This window comes from Calonectris borealis, chromosome 4 (assembly GCF_964195595.1).
Source record: "Calonectris borealis chromosome 4, bCalBor7.hap1.2, whole genome shotgun sequence".
Taxonomy (NCBI): domain Eukaryota; kingdom Metazoa; phylum Chordata; class Aves; order Procellariiformes; family Procellariidae; genus Calonectris; species Calonectris borealis.
Genome location: NC_134315.1, coordinates 27,389,653 through 27,410,092, shown reverse-complemented (window position 1 = coordinate 27,410,092; position 20,440 = coordinate 27,389,653). Strand labels below are relative to the sequence as shown.

Here is a 20,440-nt window from a genome sequence, read left to right as displayed (position 1 = left end):
TTAAGAATTTTCTAGATTAGTAAAGCAGGCATTTGGATGAAGGGTTTTCAGAGTTTGTTTGGGGGGTGATGGAAGAGAGTACCCAATACATCCATGTCAGGTATAAGACATGCATCACTGATATTTGAGAAATTAAATCATTGTAAGTTCCATAATTTCCTATAATATTTATATGCTATTGACGACTGGATTTGGGGGTTACATTTGTTTTAAGACGTTGTAGGAAGACCTCCAAATTCCACCAGAGCCACAATCTTCTGCTGTGGTACGACAGCATAACGTAGCTCTGTGCATTTCATGGAAAACAGTGCTTGCAAAGCAAAGCACCACAAAGAGATTTTAACCTCAGCCCCCTGCCCTCCGTAGCCATGCAACCATTCTGCTCCCACTTGAAATCAGTTATTTATGGGCATCAGCCTCTGCTTACGCAAAAACAATACTGTGCTTCTCAAGTCAGAGCAAAGGTTACAACTATTTGTGCCAGTCTGTGGCCTGCTCCTGAAGTACAAATTCATCTGAGTTTCTTGGCCTTCTGGTTTTAGTGGAAAGGTCATTTGGAGCTTTTTTCTGCCACTCTGGAAATGGCAAGTTCCAATTCTGGAAGATACACTTTTCTTCATCTTCAGTTCACAACTTCTCCTTCCAGGAGTCCTATCCTGTGTAAGGGACTGGACATGATGCAGTGCTATCAGGCATTACCAATACCGTATGTTAAAGCCCTTGACCTGCACTGTTGCTGAATGTATCAGATCTAAAATAAATTTTGGGAACTCTTGTGTATTAATCTTTTTACAGATTTCAGCTCCTCACTGTTGGTGAGAAAAATCTGAATCACAGCAATGTATGATCTGAGGAACGGCAGGCAGGTAACAGCCTAATTTATCTTTTAAATGATACTGTAATCCAGCCAGAGACTTGATTGCTCACGGTTGCAATACTGTACTGAGATCTACCAACACCTACAGGAAAGAAAACAATAGGGTATGTATTTACAGTCTCAGGATGAGGACTCCTGTTTTTTTGCACTACATAGAGCATGTGCAACCACCTTCCCTATGGCTTGTAGATAACCGGAGGGCTGGGATTCTTCTGAAGCCCATGGAAAGGTCAGATGGAGGTAGGGAGATTTTGGAGGCTGGAATAGTATAGGGAAAAGACATCACAGAGAATTTCTCCTTTCATTCTGTTCCTGAAACTCACTGTGGGATCACATAGTGCGAAAATCCCCGTCTTATTTCCAGCATGAACCAGAATCATGGAAAAAACTCTGTGAAGGAGAGATTAATGAAGATCATTTCCCTCTTACCTTACTCATTCAGCCGTACAAAGCAGAATTAAAGAATTGCTTCCCCTGCCTCCACCACACTGCTCCTTAGCCTGTGAAGTGCTCTGTGAATCACTGACAATGACACCAGAGCCAAGAAGCCACAGCAGTATTATTTTTCAAAATCTTAGCTTATCAAAGTTGATTTCAAAATCAAGCTGTCTTTGATACTAGGCATGAGACCTCAAAACAGCAGAAACCAGCAAAATACGGTTTCTCTTCAAATGGGAGATGAAGCGGATTTTATCCTTTCCTCACCAACCAAGAAGTCACTAGACTATTTTAAGTCAATTTTAATAATAGAACTTGCATCTGATGTCAACTCTATTGTTAAGCTAGCCATTCTGCTAAGGTAAGGATTACTAGCAATAATCATTACATATACACACATACAGTAAAAAAACTAGTTAACAGTAGCAAGTTATACTAGAACTGAGCAGAGTGACTATCAAGGTAGAGGATTCTTATAGCCAACTAATACCACAAACAAAAAACTTCTTAAGGATTTAGCATCTGAATTCTCTAGAATTAAGCCTGCACATCATCTTCTGGAGATCTGAAAAGCAAAGGAAATAATTTTAATTCCTTATTGGTCAATTATAGCAGTGCACAATTAATTAAATAACAAAAAAACCCACCCTCACCAAACCAAGGAAATCAGCCGTATTTACAGTTTTCTAAAATAAAACAGGTTTAGCAAAAATAGTTAGATTGGAAGCCAAATACATTTTACACTGCCTTGAGGAGTTTCTACAAAGAAAACTCAGTAGCATACCCTGAAAATGCCTGCCATACGCCATAGGAGTTTTGCTTTTGTATAGAGAAGAATCTTGTTCATTTAAACAGGCTCTTAAGCGCTACAATAATACAAGTAACAAATAAAGTAGCATTAAAAATAAAATTAAGTGGTGTTCACTCACCCACTGTCAAGAAGTCATAGATGCACAGAATAATACAGGTTGGTAGGGACCTCGGAGGGCCTCTAGTCCAACCTCCTGCTCCATGCAAGGGCAGCTCTCAGGTCTGACCAGGCTCTTTCTACTTTGCCCAGTCAGGCATGAAATCTTCCAGGAATGGCCATCTCCCAGCCTCTCTGGGCGACCTGCATCAATGTTCAACTGGCCTCTGGTGAAGAAACTTTTCCTTACGCTATTTTAGTTTATGACAAGTATCCCACCCTCCTGCCACATACCTCTGTGAAGTGCCTAGCTCTGCCTTCTCAAAAACCTGCCCACGGGTGCTGGGAGGCTGCTGCCATGTCCCCACAAAGCCACCGCTCCTGAAGAAGCCCAGCTCCATCAGCCTCTCTCTCGGGGCAAGTCCTCCAGCCCCAACCAGCCTGGGGGCTCTCTGCTCAGCTCCCTCCAGCTTACCAGTGTCTCTCCCGCATTCTGGGCCCCAAAACTGGATGTAGTATTTCAGGCGTGGCCTAGCAAGTGCCAAGCAGAAGCAACCAACCACGTCCATCACTCTACCGGCTCCAGAATAACCACGAAGGGCTAACCTCACCTCTCCTGCTGCCAGGACACCGCAGACTCTGTTGTCCCGCAGGTCCCCCCAGGTCCTTTCCAGCAGAGCTGCTGCCCCAGCAGTCACTCCCCACCCTGTCCCAGGTACAGGGAGTACATTTATTCTGTTTATAAAATAAAAGGCAGCAATAGGCAAGTTTTTTTTCATTTTACACTGGGGTGTGTTATAGTTCTTCACATTCTTACAAGGCTGTCTCGAGGACACGCGCTGCAGCCCTTTCACCTGGGACAGCGATTAACATAGCTGGGAGAAGTTTCAGCTATCAATTTTCATGTTACGTTATCGGTGCCATAGTAGCTGTTGTAGTCATTGTGATCTAAGGGACTGAGTGGGGCAAGGAAAGACAGTACTTTCTTCTTTAAATGTGTCCTGGTTTCGGCTGGGATAGAGTTAATTTTCTTTGCGTACTGTAGATGGAGATACAGCCCCTGCAGTGCACATAAGAAATACGCTGGGGAAGACAGTCTGGGTTACTTCTGCCTCTGGCAAGGGAAAACCCATCTGTGGGATTGCTTTTGCTCAAGGACCTGGGTGCACTTGGTGGGTAATGCGAAAGGATGGGGAAGTCCCGTGTGTACCTCAAGGGGATTTGATTTTGGGTGAAAATAGCCAATGAACTGAATTGTATGATGCTAATTGCTATATGATATTGTATATCATCACTTCTATGGTTGCTATCAACAGTATTGCAGTAAAATGAAGATTAATGAAGAATGAACTCTGATGAAACCGAGCAAAGTGCAACGATGACAGAACTGGACGAGTGCAGTGATAATGGAATCAGAACTGGCTTCAGGATGCAACAGTCCAACACCACACACCATCTCTCCTGCCCTGAAGGACTGTTATGACAGATGGAGCCCAAAGTCATGGACTAAATGAACTGAATGGACATTTTAGAGGGATGGCCCATGGACTAAGGGAATGATATCTGCGTGTATATATCAAAAGACAAGAAAGGTGGTGGTGATTAATTGGAATGTATTGGAAAATGTGAGATCTACGCATGACGTAGATGGTATAGAATAAGGGGTGGATACTGTCCTAGTTTCAGCTGGGATAGAGTTAAATTTTGTCCTAGTGCTGTGTTTTAGATTTAGTATGAGAAGAATGTTGATAACACACTGATGTTTTCAGTTGTTGCTAAGTACCCCGCTAGTCAAGGACTCTTCAGAGGCTGGGAGGGAGCATAGCCAGGACAGCTGGCCCAGCTGGCCAACGGGGTATTCCATACCATATGACATCATGCTCAGCATATAAATAAGAGGCGTGGTCCAGGAAGTAGCGACCGCTGCTTGGTTATCGGTCAGCGGGTGGTGAGCAACTGCATTGTGCATCACTCACTTTGTATATTCTATTATTATCATTTCTTTTTCTGTTCTATTAAACTGTCTTTATCTCAATCCACAAATTTTACTTTTTTTTCTTCCCCCCATCCCACTGCGGGGGGGGAAATGAGCGAGCTGCTGTGTGGTGTTTAACTGCCTGCTGGGTTAAATCACAACAAAATGATACATTGGAAGCAGAAGGAGGGAAAGCTTAGATCTTCAGGGTCTGCATGCCAAAACATTCATACCTTCCCCCTATGCAGCTGACCTTTTAAATGACACTTTCACCCCTATAAATCTTGCTTTTTCTTGTTCCAAAACTGTTCTTGTTGGGATGCTTGCAGAGAACCAATACACAAAAGTGTTCATCCATGGATGAAAAGCTTCTAGACTGGTAGCTTTTCCAAATGAGAAGTAATACAGTTTTCATAACCTGTTGTAGAATAACACTTCCCAGATCAGCCAACACATTTTAGAAACTAGAAAACAATTCTGCTGTATCAATCTGCTATTTATCCTCCATATGTGGGAAAAGATGCCACCTTCCTTTCTAGAGGACCAATACTTTCCTTAAAAACAACAACAACAACAAAAATGTAGTTAACACTAGCAGAACAAGTGCAATGAGGTTACATAGCTGCGTTAACTGATCTTCACCACCAACTGCATAATGACTCTGGTGTCAAGGGCAGATCTTTTACCTATTTTAAAATTTTAGTACTGAAAGGAGAAATTAATTCAGTTTTAAGGCAATTAACAGCTCAGTCCTGCATTTCCTGACATTATCCCTTTATCAATAGTATTGTTGTTCTGATTATTCTCACCCCCGTGCCAAGCGCTACTTGTAACATGGCTTAAACTGATCTCATGACAAGGGAATTGGGTCCACGTATACAGGACAGGAGGTTGGCTGCCAGGCAACTGGGAGAGGAAAAAATTTCTAGAAGGTGGTAGTCTGACAGGGTCAGAGAGTTTGGGCGGGTTCTTCTACCCCCTTTAAATCAATTTAGTTTTCATTCCACTGAATGACTAACTTAGCCAGAATGAAGAACATCCCATCTGCCCTGTCCGCAGTCCCTAAATGCTGCCCAGGTGGAGATGTAGAGATAGCAGTGAAGAATTCATCTCCACATCCAGTCACTATAGCCACAGTAAAGTTATTCTGCGTTCACATCCATCTAGGACCAGAAGCCAGCCACACACCTTTTCACTCTTCATGGTTGCCTTATAGACATTGTGGGAAGGATTCATCTGGCCTAACTTTAGCTGTCCACAAATCAGACAACTTGTCTAAGCCATTCACATAGGTTTCTTCTAGTCTGAGAATACACTTGCTCACTTTAATAAATTCATTCCCAATACATTATGTAAAGTATACAGGTAAGACACTCTTCCAGCAGAAGAAAAAAAAGAAAAAAAGAAAGAAAGGCTAAATGCTGAGAAATTTGAACTGTAGGCACTGCTTGGAGGCTAATTCAACAACTTTCCTACAATATTTGATTAATGAAACCATGCAGTCTTAAAGCTTAGTGCATCATTCTACACTTAAATGGTATTCAAATACTCTTATAGGCAGCCGGACTGACTTCTTTGGAGCTGCTCACTGGAGAAGATGTTTGTTGGATTTGATCCATTCCTATCCAAGTAACGGCAAGACTGCAGTGGCACCTGAAGGTCCCAGTCTGACTAGAGGCACCACCGTTCTAGGAACTGTACCAACGTCCAGCGGAACTAGAGTCCCTGTTCAAGGATCTTAAAATCAGCTTCAAAGCAAAGGAAAAGTGGATGTCTACACATATTTGGAAACAGAAACACTCCTGCGGGGCACAGGTTACTTGTATAATCTGTGAATCAGTTAGCTTAATCAGTACTTTTCATCAAAAGAGCTTCATCTCTGATGTTCCTCAAAGTCAGGGCACCCCACATTTTCAAGGTCAGATAAACAAACTTGTGTATTCCTCAAGTTCCAGACCCCCCCAGCAGATTTTCCAGATTTTCCAAGTCCCTTCACCAAGCAGACAAGATTTTGTCAATTAACTACCTTCATCTCCTTTGATGTTACGTTTTTGCAACGGGCGCCATAAGCCTCAGCTCTCTTGCACTTCATCCACAGGAAGGCAAGACACCCTAAAGAAACCTTGTTTCCAGACTCATGGCACAAGACAGTCACATGAAGTTTATCTGCCTGAGTCACTTTCCTGGTTTTATACCCCTCATACTCTTTCACAGAGACGGTGGTGTAGAAGTGGCATGCCTATTCTGCTGTATGATGTGACACATCCAGAAGCACTTAGAAATACACCTGGCCCCACCGCTTCTCCAAGGAGCAATGCCACTGCTGCCAACTCAAAACTGCCACCTTCAATATGGAAATCTAAGGGAGGTAAGTGTTCTGCTAGACGGGAAAAAGAAAATAACCCACACATACCCAACAAACCCCTCTCGCTGGCAAATTTCTCCTTAACAAAAGAATTCTCAAAGGGAATATACATAGAGGAGAAAAGTAGCAGACTTATTAGAAGTTGATGGGTTTTAGCCTATACACATCTAGAGGGAATGGCAAAGTCAAGCGCCGACCATAGGGGACAGAAAAACACGACTTGTTTATTATTACTATACAACTATAAAGGAAGCATCCTTATCAGCTGGCAAAGCTTCTAAGGAACGTAAGTCTACAGAAAAGCCATTCCTAATTGAACCAAGCCTCAACAATGAGGAGAGAGCATATTAATGAGGCAAGGCTAGGAGGTGCGATGAGGAGATAACAATACCCTTAGGAGTTACACCGGTATTAAATGCGACTTTATTACTGTATTACTCTCTTCTGAATCTTTGCAGCAAGAATAACTCTGTTTATACAGATGTTCTTTCAACCATCAGTTATTCTAGTTTAAACACACATACAGGGAACCTTGACATTTTAAAATTAAAGGCCATTAGATTAAATTAGATTTGTTATTTTGCTATAGTAACCCACCAGGCTTTACAAGGCTGATATATTCTTTCAGTGAAACTGAGATGCATTAATTGAAATGAGATACCGCACCTTTAATAATGCAGATTGATGTAGCTCTCTCACAGGGTTTTTCATTTGGTGCCTTTATTTTAATTCCTCTGAGTGCTACTAATATTGTTCATTTTATCATTAAGAGGCATTTGTCACTTAAGTAGCACATGCCAAGCTAAACTGAAATAATAGGACTGGTTTACTGTTACACAGAGGGAAGCACGGTTGATATTTATGCAAAATTAAATATACGTGCAAGGCTGAACTCCGGTTTCCCACCCAAAGTGACTTGCAATCACAGTGGAAAGTCCACAGAATGCCAAAATCCCACCTTCTGCAACATACAGGTGACACCAAATCTATCACCACTCGAAATACTCTCTTACAAAACACAAACTGTTAAATATATAAGCAGCCTTCGCAGTAGGAGTCAGAGCTCTGGCCCTTTTCCCCGCTCAGGGGAACACCTTAGTGTCACTGGTTCAGAGCTCCAGGGAGAGACAAGAGGATTATTATGAGGATCCACCCAAACTTCAGTGCAACTTAGACTCTGCTATCCTGCAGCATCCAGATTAAAGTAACGTTGGCAGAGGAAAAAGAAGACTTCTGGCACCCAGACGACCTGCTCTGGTGACAGGTCACAGACTCAAGGAGTAAAGACAAGACCCCTAAGACCCCTGGACCAGAGGAAGGGAAGTACCTCAATCCTTGCAGATCTAGACATTCATCACTTCGTGTCTTGGCTCCCCATGTAAAAAGAGGGCAGCCTCCCTTTCCAGCCCCACCAGAGGAGAAATGCACTGCAGACCACAGGGTGGATTCCTGTCAGCGCTACACAATGGTGACAGTGCTCACACGAGGATTTAAACCAGATGAGAATCCAACTAGCGAGTCACACAAATTAATCGTTAGAAATAAAAATGCACAGCAAGCTCAGAGTTTTCGATCTGTCCTTTTCTGCTTTAATTTTTTTTTACAGCCTAAGACAGGTTTTAAGCTGTCTCACACCGTTAGGAGGGACCTAGAGAGGTCCACCAGCCCTGCTTGCAACCATAATGATTTCTTTTATTTTCACTTGAGAGAGATATCATTTTTAATGGTCAGAAGTGAGCTGGAAGACACAACACACTGGACATTTGCTAACATCTCTAGGCCAAAGAATAAATTGGTGAGAGACAATTACAGAGCCAGCTGAAGCAGATGGGTCTAGTAGCCAGACACAGCATGACCCCTATTTCTGGTTTTCACCCAAATCAATAGGGCTTGGCACACTGAATGTTGATACCTGTAACATTCCTTGATTTTTTATTTCTTTTTAAGATTGACATTGCTTTTCAGTAACTTTGGACTAACATGTCAAGTTCTACATAATTCGCTCAGTCCAAATCATCCAGATTTAGAACAGTGAATGCTGAGCAGATTTTTGGAAGAGATAATAACCCTCGTGCTCCAGAGCTTAAGCCAAACTGGGATTAAAAGGAAAAATAACTTGTTAGGCAAATTAAGCCACATTTGCTTCACTGGCAGCTTCTTCTTCCTCCTTTCTCTTAGTAGGAGCTTCCACTCTGGGCATTGCTGGAAAGGCAGATCCTTCCCTCTCGCACCACAGCCATGGCGATGCTCCAGGCTCCCGACACGCTCCCGCAGGCAAGAGGAGGGTGGCAATCGTAACAGCACGTTACAGCTCTGTCATTCATGCATCAAGCAGATTAAAAAAGTGAAGGAGGAAGCACAAGAAGTTATAGACAGCTTCATTCATACGCATGATTCTCTCGGGCCTGCACGGAGGGCGCAAGGAGTTAAGCGCCCTTCTGCTCTGCTCACCAGGCCCTGGGTCGCACAAGAAGAGGCGCGAGACCTCCTGTCATGGTGAACTGCAGAATAAACTGCCCAAGAGGGAAGTTTCCGCCTGACCCACCAGTTTCTGGAAGATTTATAGTCCCTTAATTACTATCACGCCTGGAGGGATTGCTGGCAGCTTTGTTACCTACAGAGAATTGCTTCGCCATTGAGTTCTTGGCTTCATTAGCAGTCAGCACGGTCACAAGGTATTTTATGTACCATATGTATGACGGAGTCATGTGCCTCTCTCTTGGTCCTGTACTGTAAAGAAGCCTATATAGAAACCACCGTATTCATCTTCCCAAGACAATCGGTGTTTATATGCACTTCACTTTTCCTCTTCCAGGCTGCATACTCACCTTTCCTTGGCACAAAAGCCCTTCTTTTCACGTTCCTCATTGTTCTTCTGCCTCTGGTCCTACACCAGCCAGCTTACTGTGTCAGCGCCAATTCCCTGAAGTCTGACACAGCATTACCTTTCCGGCTGATATTGGAGTGAACCATTACAGTCTGAAATTCCCAGGGCTTCAGGGAATCTTAAAGTCACAATAATTTTAACAAGAGTTTACCTAACCACTGTCAGAAAACACAATCCACCGAGGCTTACTAAAAGCTGCAGATTAAATTCAAAGCCTGCAGCTGAAGGAAGCTGTTACCCTGGTATTTGGGTTTATACCACCTTCACGCGTGTTCTGTACCGGCAGACGAAGAGCTATTTAAAGTGTCCCTATTGTTACATGCCAAAATATTTAACTATTAAATTTCACCCGCCACCTGCCTGTCTTTGCATTTTGTGGCACGAGCAAACAGATCTATTTTTCTGCCCTGCTTGAAGAGCGAGACTGAATGTCTCTCCCTGGCTCGGCTGAGCGATGGGAGAAGGGGCTGCGGGGTGCCGGGACGCGCCGCCCCAGGCACTCCCCGCAGCGGTGCTGACCCGCCCCGGCCCGCCTCTCCGCGCACTGCGGAGCGTTACCTGCGCGGCCGCGGCCGCCACCCGCGGGCGAGAGCAGCGGGAAGGGCGCAGGGCCGGAGGATTCCCCAGCAGGGCGAGGGGCCCTCGCCGCCCCCGGGACGCCGCGGCTGGGAGCCCCGCCGGGGGACGCGTCCGCGCCCGCTCCGCGGCTCCGCGCACCTGCGCGGCTCCTGTTTACAGCCGCCCTGTTCATCCCGACCCCGGGGGCGGGGAGGGGAAATGCGATTAGGAGATTAAGTTTGGAAGAGATGCGCGGGGGGAGGGGGGCGGGGGTCCATGGGTCCATCTAAAGGCGCGCAGCCTGCGCGGGGGCCGAGCAGCGGCGCGGCGGGCCCCGGCCGCTTTCCCCGCAGCGAGCAACGCGGGGGAGGGCCGAGACGGAGCTCGGCGTGGAATAAAATGCCTGCGGACCCCGCGACGAGGGGGGGGGAAAGGACACCGGGTCGCCCCGGTGGGGGTCGGGCGCCCGCACCCCTGCCATCCCGCGGTCTTACCTCGATCCACTTCTGAGCCTCGGTGAAGGCCAGCTCAGGCTGGGGGGGCTCGGGGGGAGGCTGAACCTCTCCCAGCTCTAGCCCGGGACTGGCCATCTGCAGGGCCCCGGCGTGCCGCGGCTGCGGCGGGGGAGCAGCCAGGCACCGAGCCGCCAGCCCGAGGTGAGCCGCGGCCGCAGCAGGGGGACGCCGGAGGCCGCTGCCTGCCTCTCCCTGCCTCTCCCTGCCTCGCAGCCGCCGGGGCGGGGGCCGGGGGCGGCGGCGCTCTGCAGCCCGGCTGGCTGCAGCTCGCCTGCGGTAACCTCTCTCCGCCGGTGCCCCGTCCGCCCGCCCTGCCGCCTCGGTCCTCCCTCGCCTGCCGCCCCGCCCGCCCCGCCGGCGGAGCGGAGCTGCGCTGCGCTGAGCTGCCAGCTAAAAATAAAGCAGACGGGCGAAGCCGCTTTGCCTTCAGCCCATGCACATGCCCGCGCCGCCGCCTCCCCGCCGCGAGCATCGCATCGCAGGCGGCGCTGCGACCGGGGGGGCGGCGGGGCCGATGGCAAGGCCCCCCCGGCTTGGGGGGAGCAGCCGATCCCCCCCACCCCCCAGCTCCTGGAGGGCACGGAGGCGAGCTGCTGGTTGCGGCTGTTGCATTAAACACCTTGACATTAATTAATGTTATTGCGTGAACCACCTGAGAGCCTCCAGCCCGCCGCGGCGGGAAAAGGTTTTCCCCCCCCAACCAGACCCTCACCCTCCGGCCCAGGGGCCGTGGGGCTCCTGCCGCAGGAGCGGAGCACCGGCAGCTGCCTCTGCCGCCGCTGCAGGCATCTCCCCCTGTTGCTACGGGGTGAGGGTGGTCTTACAAAAATGTGAGGGTCAGCACAGTACCTGACAGCATTTCTCTTAGAATCATAGAATCATAGAATCATACAGGTTGGAAAAGACCTCTAAGATCATCGTGTCCAACCGTCAACCCAACACCACCATGCCCACTACACCATGTCCCTAAGGGCCTCATCTACACGTCTTTTAAATACCTCCAGGGATGGTGACTCCACCACTTCCCTGGGCAGCCTGTTCCAAGGCCTGACCACTCTTTCAGTAAAGAAATTTTTCCTAATGTTCAATCTAAACCTCCCTTGGCACAACTTGAGGCCATTTCCTCTTGTCCTATCGCTAGTTACTTGGGAGAAGAGACCAACACCCACCTCGCTACACCCTCCTTTCAGGTAGTTGTAGAGTGCGATGAGGTCTCCCCTCAGCCTCCTCTTCTCCAGGCTAAACAACCCCAGTTCCCTCAGCCGCTCCTCATAAGACTTGTGCTCCAGGCCCTTCACCAGCTTCGTTGCCCTCCTCTGGACGCGCTCCAGCACCTCCATGTCCTTCTTGTAGTGAGGGGCCCAAAACTGAACACAGTATTCGAGGTGCGGCCTCACCAGTGCCGAGTACAGGGGCACGATCACCTCCCTATTCCTGCTGGCCACACTATTTCTGATACAGGCCAGGATGCCGTTGGCCTTCTTGGCCACCTGAGCACACTGCCGGCTCATGTTCAGCCGGCTGTCAACCAGTACCCCCAGGTCCTTTTCCTCTGGGCAGCTTTCCAGCCACTCTTCCCCAAGCCTGTAGCGTTGCCTGGGGTTGTTGTGGCCGAAGTGCAGGACCCGGCACTTGGCCTTGTTGAATCTCATACAGTTGGCCTCGGCCCATCGATCCAGCCTGTCCAGGTCCCTCTGCAGAGCCTTCCTACCCTCCAGCAGATCAACACTCCCGCCCAACTTGGTGTCGTCTGCAAACTTACTGAGGGAGCACTCGATCCCCTCGTCCAGATCATTGATGAAGATATTGAACAGGACCGGCCCCAGTACTGAGCCCTGGGGAACACCGCTCGTGACCGGCCGCCAACTGGATTTAACTCCGTTGACCACAACTCTCTGGGCTTGGCCTTCCAGCCAGTTTTTTACCCAGCGAAGAGTGCACCTGTCTAGGCCGTGAGCCGCCAGCTTCTCTAGGAGAATGCTGTGGGAGACAGTGTCAAAGGCCTTACTGAAGTCCAAGTAGACCACATCCACTGCCTTTCCCTCATCCACTAGGCGGGTCACCTGGTCATAGAAGGAGATCAGGTTGGTCAAGCAGGACCTGCCTTCCATGAACCCGTGCTGGCTGGGACTGATCCCCTGGATGTCCCGGACATGGCTCGTGAGCACCCTCAAAACCAACCGCTCCATGATCTTCCCCGGCACCGAGGTCAGGCTGACCGGCCTGTAGTTCCCCGGATCCTCCTTCCGGCCCTTCTTGTAGATGGGAGTCACATTGGCGAGCCTCCAGTCGTCCGGGACTTCCCCAGTTAACCAGGACTGCTGGTAAATGATGGAGAGCGGCTCGGCAAGCTCCTCCGCCAGCTCCCTTAGAACCCTCGGGTGGATCCCATCCGGCCCCATAGACTTGTGAACATCCAGGTGGCATAGCAGGTCATGAACTTCATCCTCTTGAATTATGGGGGGTTTATCCTGCTTGTCGTCCCTGTCTTCCAGCTCAGGGGGCTGAGTACCCTGAGGATAACCATTCTGACTACTAAAGACTGAGGCAAAGAAGGCGTTGAGTACCTCAGCCTTTTCCTCGTCCTTGGTGGCAACGTTCCCCCCCGCATCCAATAGAGGATGGAGATTCTCCTTGGCTCTCCTTTTGTCATTAACATACTTATAAAAGCATTTTTTGTTGTCTCTCACGACAGTGGCCAGGTTGAGTTCTAGCCGGGCTTTTGCCTTTCTAATTTCCTCTCTGCACGACCTAACGCGATCCCTGTACTCTTCCTGAGTTGCCTGACCCTTCCTCCACAAGTGATAAACTCTCCTTTTTTCCCTGAGTCCCAGCCAGAGCTCCCCGTTCAGCCAGGCCGGTCGCCTTCCCCGCCCGTTCTTCTTGCGGCACATGGGGACAGCCCGCTCCTGCGCCTTTAAGACTTCCTTCTTGAAGAACGTCCAGCCTTCCTGGAACGTCCAGCCTTCCTCTTCTTTCAAAAGCGAAGCAGGCATCAAGGTGTGCTTAAAAAACACCGAGCGTGAATACTCTTTTTTTCCCTTTATGCGAGGGAAAAAACCAAACTCTGTCCTGCAGAGACTTGCACGCCTAACTTGCGTCGTGTGAGTAGTCCTAGCTCAAACAGATGCTCCTGAGTCTAAGGTTAAGCACAGAAGTTTCTAGAAATAGGGAAGAAAAATTTCACAAGGCCTTTTCAAAGCCAAATCCTAAAAATCTTCACTCATAAGTGTTGGAAAGATGAGCCAAAGTTACTTGCTTGTATTTATTCAAGCACAGAAAGATATCTGTGTGCTGGAAATGTAGGTATGCGAACATCAACCACTACTACTAAGTGGAGTTTTTGAGAGGGGATTATAACAGGCCACATTTTCAGCTTGTCACAGTTGTCAACAACTTTTCCTGAGAAGCAAACTGTAGGATCTACTTCTCAACATTCCCTAATTTTAGGCATGAATTCGCCTCAGTTCAAAACTCGGGATTTTTAATCTTGTTTGTTGTTATAAATTAGTCAAAGCAAAAAATGCTAACTCTTTAAATATATTTATAGCACGTAAATTCATATATTTAACTCTATTTCTGTTCTGGGATTTTGTCTTTATTGTTCTCTACCTTTTGTTTTGGTCTTTGTTTATTGTTTTAAATTTGCTGGAATAATGAAGGGCCTAAAAACAGGAGATGAGTTTATAGGGGTTTTTCTGACAACTGCAACTAGATGAAAACTAGATGAATGGTAATCTAATCTCAAACATTTAAAGAGAAATAATAAGTGCATTTTTAAATGCCTATGCTAACACAAACTATTTTCTGATTCTTGTAATATTTAAACAACACCGATGTATATCAGACATCAATTAGATTTACTCTCCCGAGGCAGTGGAAGACTAACAATTTAAAATAATTATCCTACCTCTTTTTTTTATTACCGTGCGATATCAAATGTATGATTTTGCTGTCTGGTGATCTCAACATCACCTCTCAGAGAACTAGAAGAGCTGGAATGGGCTGAGGTAAGCATCGTATCACACAGAGCATCCGTTCAAGACAGAGACCACCACCACATACCTTGTCTTAAACTGAGAGGGCGACATTCGTTTCTCATTTATACAGTCAGTTTTCATGGATCACTAAAGACAATGTGCTCTTATACACACTCTTATACCTACCCTTACATTCAAGCATATACATCTCTTAAAATTGATTAAATCCACAGAAAGGCATGTGGATGTAGAGCTAGTGCAGTCCTTTAAAGAGCCCTCTCTTGTATTTAGGAGTGTAAAAGACACACTGAATGGCAGCAGAAATCTGGCCACTTCTTTCTAATCCTAATCCTGAACCTCCTTCCCATTCGGTCATGTACGAGGCAGCATCCCTACCTCCCTGTTCCCATGGAAACACACTTCTAGCATCAGCCCAGCTTGTTGGGTTTTTTTTTTTTAAACCACCATCTGCCTGGAGAGTTGCAGGGCTTACTCTAAGCCCCTTGAATACCGGTCATAGGTTTTTCAATGGTTTTTCTTTCCCTATTACCGCTGGCCTGGCAACTGGTACGGGAGACAAAACGAGAAAACGAGCACCTTAGAAACTCCAGCAAGGTTTTCCTGAGGTCGCTGTGCTGCTTCTCACCAGAAACATTACCAGAAACACAGCGACAGCAACAAAATAGGAAAATATTTCTTGTAACTGTTTGCAAAACTCTCTTCTTTTAAAGCAAATGCTTTGGTTTAGCTTCTCTGTTTTTCTTTCCAGTAAAACTCAAGGTAGCATGTCAGTAGTCCTTATTGCCTGCAACAGACTTGCATCTGTACTTGTTAGACAGGGGAAAACCTGTGGAGGAGCAGACACCAGTGTCGAGCTGTGTGTATTTGTCCAGGTGCAGTCATCCTTCCCGAAAGCAGACTATGCCTATGCGCAAGGAAAGTAATTGTGGAAAAATGTGTAATATGGCGGTTATAGGAGAAGGTAGAAGCAGAGGAAGAGGGTCTTCTCTGATTATCAGGAATTTCTCTGCTGCTGTGCACAGAAAGAAAAATATAGGCTTTTAGGAAGATATAATTTCAGGTAGCGTGAGGGTTCAACTCATATTAACCAGTTTGGTCTTCTACCCAATTTAGTTTTCTCCACTGGGAAGACGAACTCTCCTGTTCCTTTTTGTCTTCAACATAACATCTAAAATCTTTAACCCTCTTGAACAGCAGGGGGTTAACAAGGCCTGACTGGTGTCATGGCAGGCCTGATCTTATCCCACAGCAGCAATGAACAGCTTGCGTCAACGAAGCTGTGTCCTGGGCAGCTTCTGCCGCTATAACGTGTCTGCCCGAAGGAGCGGTCCGGTGTTCAAGACCAAGCTCTGTGCAAAAGCACTCCTGGATGTCATCTTTGTGCTCTCGCTCCTTTTTCCGGTGGTATTAACCTGACAATAAACCTTGTTCTTCAAAGCAGATCTGACACAACATGCTTCCAGTAACACGGGCACCCTCCATTTGGAAAAAATTACCAAAAACACATTGCACAAAGAGCAAATGGGTGAAACACCCGAGATCCTCTGTTTCCATTCTATTTTACCTGGCTTACTAATCTTTTCTGTGTGAGCTTTTATAAATGTGCCTTAAACCAGCAAGGCCCCTGGGCTGGTTAAGAAGGGAAGTTATCCTGCTAGCACCAGGACTTCTCTGCCTCCTTATCTCCTCCGCAATCTGTCAGTCCTGGCTGATATTCTCCGAGCAGATCTTTTTCCCCCAGACCATAATGGTCATAGTTGGGGACGTTGCACAATCCTGGGCCAGATTTCAGAGAAATCTGAGCTGAGCCATAAGCGGAGCCAATGCTCTGGCTAAATATCTTCTCAGTTGTTTGCTCAAGGACTTTTATACATTTCATTGGTTTGCTTGTCCTTTTTGTCCCTTTAACAAACCACCGAATATCACACAGAGAACTTGAGGCCGTATGGTATTTATTTTTAAAATTCTGCTCGGAATTCCTTCGTTCTCTAGAGTATAAAACAGGGGTAGGCACATCCAGCACAGCTCTGTATAACCTCCAGATTATTTCAGAGCTGCTCAGAGATGCAGCCTCCGAGCCGTCACGGGACTCGCACCATTGCAAAGAGCAACCTGGTGATGGTGCGGGAGTTGGACAGCCCTGGCATAAAGCATCCTTGGTATTAATACTCTCAACAGGTTTTATCCTGCTGGAGAGTATTTGGAGATCTTTTACTGAAGGCAGGTTGTGCACTTTCACAGTTGTCCTGTGCGAAGGGGTGAACTGAGGGGTGGGCTGAGTGAGTGGAGGAGAGGAACCCTCACAGCAGCATCTATCAAGGCAGAGGAGGGTGGTGGAAGAGATCTCTACCAGAAATTTAGCGTTTTCTTCATTGATAAAGCTAGACTCAAAGACAGTTCAGCTCTCCATGACATGCAGCCTGTCTTTGAGAGTAGGTTGGTAAAGGTATCCCACTCAGAAGCAAGAGATAGAAACACCCTAATTTTGAAAAATGACTCAAAGAAAGACTGTTCCCATTCAAGAGGTTTTTTAATTTATTTTTTGAAAAAACTTACAAGCTAGAAGAAAAGTAACACCAGAGCTTTAGTTCTTTTTAATTCTCATGCAAAATCAATGAATCTGAAATTGTGAGAGCATGTTGATATTTTTCAATCACTCAAACAAATGTTGTGACTTCACATTTTATTTAATCAGGGCATCTGCTGTGGTGCATTTGCAGTGTTCAGCATTTGGCTGACAGCACCTGTTTGTTTATCCCGGCCATGCTGTCTTCTATCACAGTCACTTTCTCTCTGCTACCACTCACTCAGCAACATATTGTCAGGCTTGGCATTGATGTTCTGAGTCGTTCTGGGAATTACAGGAGTGGATGGATCATCCGAGTTGGCTCTTTCCTTGGAGAAAAGCAGTATTATCCCTTCTCACCCTGTCCTGGGAGAGTGTGAAGCCCTTTTGTGAAGCAGTTTTTCTCTATTTTGGAATTTTATATTGATTTTTGAAAGCTAATACATCCAATTGTCTTCTGGTAGCTGAGCACCATTTGACGTTTTCCTATTTGCCTGTCTTTGCATTTAATTAAATTTTTAGATTTTGAAAGCTGTTGACTATCCAGGATCTGATATACTACTACTCATGTTGCTATTTAGCTAGCTATATCAGCCTAATGGATCAGAGTGCAGGTGATTCAAAATGAGAGCTCCCCTGCATAAATGCCTGTAAATATTCAACGTCATTTACAAAGCATAATTTTTGGGGTCTTCACCATCCTCTCTGTTCCCTGTGTAACAAATCCCTGATCAGTATCTCTGTGTTTTGAGTGCTGCTATGCTTTTAGGTGTGGGGTTTTCCCTGCCCAGCCCTCCTTTGGCTTTGACACTTGGTTCTGCCTCTCGTGGAGGCCTCCAGATCCCGGGCTGATAGCTCTGCCGATTGCACAGGGCCTGGCTCAGCTTCTCCTTTCATCCGCAGCCACGGTCTGTTCTCCCACTCACCCAAACAACCGCTTCCTTCCTTCTTTATATTGTTCTCATCAAGACCTGCCTTTCCTCTGCTATAGGAAATTCCTATATCCAGCTTACTCTTTAACGAGCATTTTTTTCTCCACCACCCTGCTTTTCTTCCTCCCAGCTGGCCACAGTCTCCTGTCTCTCAGTTCTGTAACTGCATTCAACCCCATTCTCTGTCTCTCCGGTTCCAGGTATTTCTCCCTTCCTCTTGTTCACACGCAGTAGGTGGAGGGACAAGACAACAAATATAAACCATGAAAACCACTGGGAAAGAAGAGCAGAAAGAAGGCTAGGGAAAGGAGAAATATCACAAGTAAGTGATACCAGGTTACACAAGGCAAAAAGACATAAATTGGGTTGACTGAAGAGCAATTACATAAAGAAGCAGCGTAGAGTGGTGCAAGGGAAGTGAAGCAACCCAAAATAAAGAGGTACCAAGGTACAAGAAATAATAAACCTGAGCAGAAAACCAGTGAACTCGTCAGGCCAGAGAACATCCTTTCCTTCGATGTTCATAGCTACCAAGCGCAGCAAGGTCCAGGTCCATACGTGTTCTTTCTAGGGCCTCCGGTAAAATGTTACGAAAGGAAAATGACCACACGCACAAACCAGCAACTGGAAGGGGACTCTGAAGGAAAGCATGGCTCTCCCACCCTGCTCTGTACGCCCGGAGCTGCAGAGTTCTGCTCTCTTGACAGGACAAGTCGGGAAAAGGATGCGGCAGGACAATGGGCCTTTCACCAGCTGTTATCAAGGATCTTTTTAGCCTGTTAAAACAGAAGCGCATTGGTAAGGAGCCGATGCTCGTAGGTTTGTGTACCTGCCAATGTGACACCCGGTTTGTTTAATGCAAAAACAACAAACAAACAGCCTTTGCTTCTATGCTGAGCTGAAAGCCGTGCAGAAGGGCAAAACTCTATTTCCCTTCCAGGTTTTTTCTGAGTTTGACTGCCTTTCAGCTACTTTCTTACAACCTCCTTCATTAAAGACTGGAAGTGGAAGCGGGGTGTTCTTCCAAACACGGTCCGATCCGGGGCAGGAATCTCCACTTCCAGTATGTATCTGCAATAATCTTCCAGCTGATTCTGCACTCTGCTCATTGTGCAGCATCTTTCCCTGCTGCCACCCACCAGTATGCATCTTACCCCATTTCACCATCCTGGGTAGATTTTCAAACACATGGAGTTACTCAAATCTTTCTCAGTGAGGAGTGGCATTACATGTTAAAGGGGTTCTAGTACCCTCAGGGAGATGTTCCTAAACACCTCTTTGTTCGTGCCATCACCTAGGAAGGGGCTCTTTTAAGTCACCTAACATGCTTAGAGAGCCCATGCCAGCTGCGAGTTCAGTAAGTGCAGCTGAGTCTGTCTAGGCTCAGTACATGAAATGGGAAGTTGCCAGAGCAGGTTGTTCAGCGGTCTGCAAACCTCTGCAGCAAGCCCTAGCTTCAAAGAAGTGCTATAGAGTTGTGTTATTTGGGGGAAGGCAGGGGCTGTCACGTATGAGGCAGCATGCAATGAATGCAGTTAGAAACTTTTGCCAAACTGGTGTCAAATGGGATGAAAATCAAACTTCTACAATAAAGCTATATGTGGAAAAAGGTGCTTTGGAAGCCAAGTCCTAGCTTCCAAAGTAAATTCCTGGGTTCTGATATTCCTTTTCTTGGTTTATAACAAATTTTGTGTAATGGTGGCGTAACCATGTAGTTCACCGAACTATCTCATTTTTATCAAATGTGCAAAAGAAATGGCAAAAAAAACCCTCTCCCGGGTGTTAGAACAGCTATTTGCTGGGTAGCCGCTTGTGAAAGTTTGAGAAACCTGGGAAAAGGTACTTCAGACTTTAATTTTAGCAGTCACTTGCATCATCCAGAAAGAACTGGTGAATGTTATCTTCCCTTTTCTTTTCTTAGTAACTTTCCCTTTGGAGCAGATCAAAAGGGAAAACGTGTATCTGGAATTAACACTGGGATATATCCAAATTTGTTTGGGGTATTAGCTGGTTGACAGTGAATTGGAATATTCATTTTCTCAAGATAAGGAAATAGGCAGCCAAAAGTGGAAAATGGAAAGGAAAAAGAGAAGCAGGGGCAGAAAACAAGAAAAAAAGAAAAAAGGTGAGAAAGAAAAACAAAGACTTCATGCAGCAGGCCAGCAATATATCTTATTTAGCAACATTATAATTTAGTTCCATGACACAGGAATATTAGGGTTTTTTTCTCCTATGTATTGAATTTCTAAAAGACAATATTTAGCAGAGGATTATGTTCAACTGGAAGCAAGAGAAAGCCGTGTAGAATAGATACAGGTAAGTTTATTCCCTGAAGGCAGGCTGTCTTGCTCAGTGATCTCCTGCAGCCTGACAATCCTTGCAGAACAAGACACTCATCAGAGCCTGTGGAGGTGCTTTG

At 46.4% G+C, this 20,440-nt stretch overlaps 1 protein-coding gene across 1 annotated transcript in view; it reads right to left on the bottom strand.

Annotated features, from left to right (window-relative positions):
* LIMCH1 (LIM and calponin homology domains 1) overlaps positions 1-10,983 on the bottom strand; it is a 186,315-nt gene extending 175,332 nt beyond the window's left edge. Inside the window, exon 1 of the mRNA XM_075148972.1 lies at positions 10,502-10,983. Coding sequence (XP_075005073.1) covers positions 10,502-10,597 — 96 coding nt within the window. The 5' untranslated portion in view covers positions 10,598-10,983. The remainder of the gene's footprint in view (positions 1-10,501) is intronic.
* Positions 10,984-20,440: the final 9,457 nt, after the last annotated feature.